The following is a 7701-nucleotide window of genomic DNA, read 5'->3' as shown; positions in this document are numbered from 1 at the left end:
TGTCTCTCTCTCTCTCTCTCTCTCTCTCTCTCTCTCTCTCTCTCTCTCTCTCTTCGATCTTGATTAATGCAAAAACGATTCGGTCATTAAATAATTTTATTTGCGAAGAAACTTGTGCAATTATAACGAGACACGGTCGCAAATTACGCCGTCTTGGGGTTTATTGAAATACTTTGAGTGCTTTCCATTTGATACAAATCGATACAAGTTGATACAATCGTCGTTCTATTCTTCTTGACATTCAGAGAGTGACAAAAAAAGAACGACACTTGTGCCGACTTGTGTCATCAAATGGAAAGTTACCTGTTTTTATATTTTTTGATTATTTTTTGTATTAATTATTTAAGGGGAGGTTAAAATATTCTCTTTTACACTGAAATATTTTAGAAATATACTTTGTATATTCACACAACGGGATATTAAAATTTGACGAGGAGTGAAATTTATTCTGCACATTGCAACCGGAAAGATTTCTTACTGCGACATAAACTATGTCAGAGCAAAACGTATATATGTAGTACATGTATGAGAGGGACACGCATACCTTATCATAAGTAATATAAGCAGTTCTGCACGCCAGCTTGCGTATACGGCTGAAAAATTACGAAAAATTTAACTCTCGTTTATAATGTATACGTGACTTATGTATTAGGTTATAATTTTCCGTCCGTGGAATAGATAACGCGCTCCATTTGCGGTCGATTATCGCATCCATGTAGAGTATACGTAAAAGTTATAGCTATAACAAAGAGATGATTACAGAATCGATTACAGAACTGTAATTAATGGCGTTTAATATGTCTACTTTGTGAATCTCATATCTCATTATCATGTACGGTATAATTTTTATATAATGATAAAATATTGTGTAATACGATTAAATAAAACTACATATCTTGATATAATTAAATAATAATTAAAACACATTTTTTTTACTTTTTTTACATTGTTATGTATATCCTATAAAATTTATATTCCATAAGATTTGTATGTTTTTACATAGCAATTTTGAAACATTTGATACCAACTAAAGATAACATCTATGTTATAATTTTGTATTCAATAATATAATTGTTATGTAACACCATACACTGTTAGCTATTAAAAGAACAATGGTAAATCAATCTTCTGAATTAAATAACATTTTTTGTTAAATTTATCAAAATGTAGATTGATCCATTTCTGTGATTAATTTTAAAGTAAAAAACATCCATACTACACATTTAACGTACACATTTAATAAATAATAAATTAAATTTGAAACAAATTTTTAATACATTTTTTCAAATTAAATTGTTTAACATTTTAATTAAATTAATATGCATTTGAAGCAATGGCGACCTAAGAATTAAAAATAACTCAAATGAATATAATTTGAATGTAAATTTAATAGCATGTATTATATCACATTTGTATTTACATTTGTTGAATGCGAAATTGTAACATAAATGTAATGTTACTTTTAATTAATGTTGGACTGTAACAACATCGATCTCTAATTTCCCAGATTGCTCTTGAAAAATTGAGATAACTACCATGACAATCACGAATGATCATCATGTTATCAACGTGTTAAATTTTGACTCAAATTTTCGTCCGGCGATGAAAATCATCTCTTGTCAAAGCCAATGTGACAATTCACAGCGCAAACACACAGGATCGGCGGCTGAACGAACGCTGTCACGCCGTGGCGAGTCGCTTCTCGTGTGTGCACAAGTGCAATATTTCGATGTAACCGCGAAGGATGTTCCCAGGTTTTCTGAAAATGGTCTTCGTCCCGTGACCTCCCGAGAGGGCTGGCCCGAGGCGCAAAGCGAAAGGAGAAAGGGCGATTTTGCCCAGATAATTCCGAGAAATGAGAGCCCCGTGGCTCGTCCTGATTCTCATTGTGATCCTGGACCCGTTGTTGCTCCTGTGGGAGGCGGTATGTCACCGTAATGACACCAACTTAAGTGCCGCTAGCCAAAGGTCAGGAGAGACTCTGTCCAGGCGGAGACGGGAGCTCACTTTTCCAAAGGGAAGCGCTTTCGTGGTGAGTTAGATGGCTGGATGTTCACAACGGGCGGTAAGGGGTCATCTTTTGTTACGCTAGACTTTTATAAGGGTGTCATCGCTTGCCCTGCGGAGGTCGAAATCGGTTAAATCAGTTAGACGGATGAGGCTCCTCATTTTACCGCGATAACTGTGCTTTTATGAGAAGTTATCCCGAAGGCGGACACGTTCTATTAAAATCGCATTTATTCATATAAAAAGTGAAAAACGCATTTCTTTTGTTCATTGGTGATTATTCATTAAAATTATTAGAGAATATAAAGAAGTATACATATATCTCCTATTATAATGCTAACTATATTGCCTAACAATAAATGAAACTACAATTACTAAAATATTTAAGAAAAAGAAAATTTTTGTCTCTTCAGAAATATTTTCTAATATAATTCTATTACATTTAAATTCGATTAAAGATGTATTAGTAGAGAGACGTACAGTCCCGGCAAAGAAAATTAAATTTAAGTATGTTTAATATTTACACGTTAAATAAATGATATACATATGAAAGTTACGTAAATGAGAATATATTTTTGTTCAATAACATATTTTTGTAATTTATTTATTTTATTTGTTATTAATTATTTGTTTTATTGTTTATAAATTAAAATTTTTTAAATGATAAAGAACTTACATTTTTTTTGTAAGTACTTTAAATATTCAAAAAATAATTTATGCAAAGTTTTATTATGATTCACTGACTAATTACAAAGATATGACTAATTACAATAAATATTTTATTTATTTATTGCATAACTAGTTCATGCATCGCAAGATAATTCTATGTAAATAATCTAGGATAATATACTTATATTAAAAAATTGAGATTTTTATTATTTATTTTATAATACATTTTTCAATTAATATAATAATTAAGAGGCTCATTTAAATAACAATTCCAAAAATTATGTAATGAGAGGGGCTATCTGAACCTAGCAAATTTACATGTGCTAATATTATATTATTATATGATAAATAAACTAAAACAATATACAATCATTTCAATCTTTAATACAGTTCTCCTCAGTGAATTATAAAATTTACATGTGTTTTTCACAAATCGATGCATTATAAAAAATTCTTTAAACTATTCTCTATCGCAATTGTTGCTAATTATAATAATTTTTAGATGGGTTTTCTTGCCTTATACGGCAAATCGTCTTCAGGAGAACCATAGTTTATTGACCATATACATAATGGATTCTATTTAGATAATATCGTTTGTACTGTAAATTTTTTATTATTCATATTGTGGATTAATATATTATATTACGTTATTACCTCTCTTTGATTCTTTAGATAATCGATTCTCCGATAACAATGATATGTGTAATTGTTACATTGTTAACTAAAATTCGACTGATATTTTTGTGATCTTTTGCTTATTAACTAATGTTTTGTGATGTCATTAGGTGGAGGAACAATAGATCTAAGATGGGGAGATAATTATATTCGATAATTGTTCTATATCGCTTCGTCTGTTTAAACCTGATGCTTACTTTTTTATGTATATCATTTCTGATACAGTTCTTTTTAAATATGAAGGCTCACTATTCACAATATGTACATTTTCCCAATTAAATTCGTGTTTTTCATATAATTTATACTCTAATACCACTGAGGGAGAGATACTTTTTTTATTTATGTCTTTTATGTATTCATTTAATCTTGTTTCTAATTTCCTTTTTTGCTAGGCTCGAATAACTTCTCTCAATACACAATTTTTTAAATACGTTTTCATATATTTTTATTAGAGCAGATTTAAAAAAATATTACTATTTATTAAAATAACTTGATTCAGATAAACCATTATCAAATTTGTCATATTATTTTTATGTGATTTAGAATAATCTATAATTTTTTCATAATTTTATTATCATTTTGAAAATATGTATAAAACATCCTTAGGAAAAAAAAATCTTAATTTTATTATTCATATTAAATTGTAAATATTAATACATATGGAATTGTCTGTTTAGATGACTCTTGTTTTGCTAAAGGCTATTCAACTTAATGAGCCTAAAAACTGGAATTTAGACCTAGAATTCGATACAACATGGCCTATACCTAGCCAAGAAGATTTAAAGAAGGTTACTTCTATCAAAAGACCGTCTAAACTAAAACGACGACATAGGCGCGAACTTTATGCTAATTTGGAATTAGCATTGGACAGGTAAAGAGAAAATTATTTTTGTTTTATTTAAATCATGTTTCACGATCAAACTGAGATTTTTTAAAATTTTGTGAAGACAGTCAACATAAAATTGAAATATAATTTTAAATATTTAATGAACTATAAGAATAATATTTTTTTGTTAAATTACTTTGTAAGTATAAAATTAAAACAGATATCACGTATGTACACATATTTAAGATAAAGACAAGAAGAAAGAAATGTACTGCAAGCTTTTGATAAATATATAATATTGATTTTATAATGAAATTTTATTGGACATGCATTAAATGTTACATGTTTTTATGTTATAAATGTATAATACTCCAAGCATCCTAGAAATTTTATGTTAACTTTTGTATGAAGATTAAATCAATTAACATTGACTGTTATCCATTTTAGTCGAAACTTACCAGGACGATTATGTATTCTGCGCACAATTTGCGAAGCGGAAACAATACTAAGTCCCCCAGGATTTTCAATTATCGAAGATGCTATACGAATTATTTTAAGGTAAGTTATATTCTCAGCATATCTTAAAGTAAATCGATATTTACGAATTTGAGATTAGTACTTTACAAAGTCTATCACAAATGATCTTTAAATTTTTAAATCTTTAAATTTTAAAATAAATTACAATGCATTGTAACAAAAAAAATTTATTATAATGTCATATTGTTAAAATGATAATTTTTAAAATTAGAAATGTTGTTTGTTTTAGAAATTTCGAAGATGCTGATAATTACGATTGCTACGATGTTGCATATCGAATGAAAAGTGACTGTGAGGTTGTTTATCCTTGTCCATTTTCACTCTTGAAATTATTGTTATATAATTTATATACAGGGGAAACGTGAGAGATAGCCAATTAAAAAATTATCAAATTGATAATAAAACTGTGTATAAATTGTATAACGTAATCCATTAAATTTCATATTTAATTAGCGTAGTTTTTTGTTGTAAGCGAAAAATCTGTGATATTCCCGATATTACTGCGCGAATAAATATCTAAAAATGTATGCGTCATCGATAAAACACAATAAAATAAAATAAATCTAAAAAAAAAACGAGTAATTCAATCCATGTATATTCCCATGTCATTTTTATTTAATATTTCTCAAAGTTATTATTGGTAAAAATAATTATCGAATTAAATAGTTGTCGCTAGAAACTAATTCCTAAAATGCGTAAATTCCTAGATAATTTTTGTGGCGTCATAAGCAATTCTGATCAAACGAACATTTCAATTGAAAATTTCAAATTATACATAAAGTACATTTATCATTAAACTAGTGTAATTAAGCGAACAACGCTTATTATTAGTTCATTAATACAAGTAAAATAATGGAATTGATTTCATATTTGAAATTATTTTCCCGATATGCTTTTATTAATGGTCTTATTATTTCGAATGCATATCGCTACTGGCAATCGAGTTTATAACTTTCCTCCCTTCATAGATAAATAAGTTTCTATTTCGGTACTCGTAATTAATTAATCTAAGTTCCATGTATTTCTGTGACAAAATTAACGAATCTAAATTGCATCTAAAACAAATCTAAGAGCGTGAATTTGTGAAACATAAATGATGAAAATAAACTCTATCTAAGTTTTTACATTTTTTAAACAATGTAATGTTTTATTAAAAACATGTATATATAATATGTTCATATATAATCCTTTTTAAATTAGTAACTTAAAATGATTTTTTAGAGACAAATTTTTTATTCTATTGAAAATTTAATTCTTTTTTTATAATTTAAAAGAATTTACGACGATACAACCAGAAAAACGTTAATCACACTAATAGTAGTGGCAATATTTTACGTTCACACCCAGCTATGTGTTTCGGCTCTTGAGCCGTTAATCGTTTGCTAAATAAAGCCAGAGGAACGTGAAGCCCATACGCAGCTGGACGTTAATGAATTCGACAATGCTCCATGCTCACCTAACTGCAATAATAACGGTCGTTTCAGGCCGGACTGGACTGAACCGGGAGATCATTCACCGGGTAACTCTCGTGGACGAGCACTGCAGAAGATCAAAATAAGCAGGTAAGCCCGAGGATATCCGCTTAATTCGACGATCGGTCGATATGAAATAAAACAGCTCGTTTTCCATTTTCGTTTGTGTCCGCGGACGCGGAGATTCCGGATATTGACCGGAATAATTGCTTGCAAACGTATCTGTCGAATTCGCGTATGATCGAATAGGCGGGAGTCTCGTGAATTTACATACTGATATTTAACATACAGGAGTTATTTTTGTACGCGAATTTTTTCAAATCGTGATCGCTGTTTGCAAAAGGCATCGATTCTCTCGAAAGCGTGAAAGAGAAATACAATGTATTCTGCAAATTATATTGTTATTAATTGTAATCATTAATTATAATTGATTTAGATTAATTAGAATAATTTAATACTGCTATTAGCATTTAAAATTCCTATTTAATATGTAAAATCTGTCCTTTCATTTATCAAGCCGATAAAAGCGGCTTGATATCATTTTGCTTTAATGAATTTGCAGATGAAGTACGTCAGGCATAACAAAAGAAGTGACATTTCCAATATTCGATGTAGTCGCATGAGGAAACGGAGAAAGAGAGAGTGAATGACGATGAAAAAGAAAGTTTGCCAGACACATCGATAATACGAGGCAGTCCCAAGCCGATTACTCATGCTTTTGTCACACGGAAAATCAAACGATATTTCTTACTTTTACGTAATTTTGCTAATACATTTCATTAACTTTCTATTGAAGGATTTTTCCAACAAATTCAGTTTTGACTGATTCATAATTTAATTAATTAATTTAATAAATTATTAATTTAATTAATTAATTAATCTATTTACATTGCATTTACATTACATTTACATTGCATTCCGGCGATACTGGCAGATTGATGCGTTTATTAAGCACAACACGTTTAACGTCGTCTTTAAAATCTTATGCTGTAATCTCAACAGCGGAAAATAGCGTATGCATTTAAAAGAACATATATGTATAGTCGATCATAAAAAGAATTATGAAGGCATACCTGCGGCCTAAATCGGTGCTGGAAACACACAAGACTGAGCAAAATACATAATCAAAATATTTGAAATACTTTCAATCTTTTGATTTTGAAATACAAAATACTTTCAAAATTCGTATTTTAAATACAAAATACTTTTTTTTTAATAAAACATACAAAATATTTCAAAAATTTTTTTTTAGTACAAAATACTTTTTTTATTTCAAATACGAAATACGTCCAAAATTTGTAAATATTTTTTTATGCAAAATTCAAAATATTTTTAAATTTTTCATTTAAAATACAAAATACTTTTTAATACAATATACTTCCAAATTTTTTTTGCATGCACTTTTCCCACTAGTCACGACTGCAATATCAATGTTCTTCTTTGTCTTATGCCTGTTCTACAATAGAGTCGCAAGTTGTAAGTCGTAAGAAATTGTCAGTGTAAGAAGAATAATCA

At 28.8% G+C, this 7701-nt stretch overlaps 1 protein-coding gene across 1 annotated transcript; it reads left to right on the top strand.

Moving 5' to 3' along the window:
* Positions 1-1855: 1855 nt before the first annotated feature.
* LOC105617897 lies at positions 1856-5079 on the top strand. Its single transcript, XM_012199437.1, has 4 exons — positions 1856-2032; positions 4029-4222; positions 4625-4735; positions 4944-5079. Exons 1-4 carry the CDS (start codon positions 1856-1858, stop codon positions 5077-5079), a joined length of 618 nt encoding a protein of 205 aa, XP_012054827.1.
* The last annotated feature ends 2622 nt before the right edge of the window (positions 5080-7701 follow it).

This window comes from Atta cephalotes, assembly GCF_000143395.1.
Source record: "Atta cephalotes unplaced genomic scaffold scaffold00014, whole genome shotgun sequence".
Lineage (NCBI taxonomy): Eukaryota > Metazoa > Arthropoda > Insecta > Hymenoptera > Formicidae > Atta > Atta cephalotes.
This window is presented reverse-complemented; position numbering and strand designations above follow the sequence as displayed.

Coding starts and splice junctions, on each gene's coding strand:
- LOC105617897 (XM_012199437.1), top strand. CDS start 1,856: ATGAGAGCCCCGTGGCTCGTCCTGATTCTCATTGTGATCCTGGACCCG. Junction 2,033..4,028: donor CAAAGGGAAGCGCTTTCGTG/GTGAGTTAGATG, acceptor TTGTCTGTTTAG/ATGACTCTTGTTTTGCTAAA. Junction 4,223..4,624: donor TTGGAATTAGCATTGGACAG/GTAAAGAGAAAA, acceptor TATCCATTTTAG/TCGAAACTTACCAGGACGAT.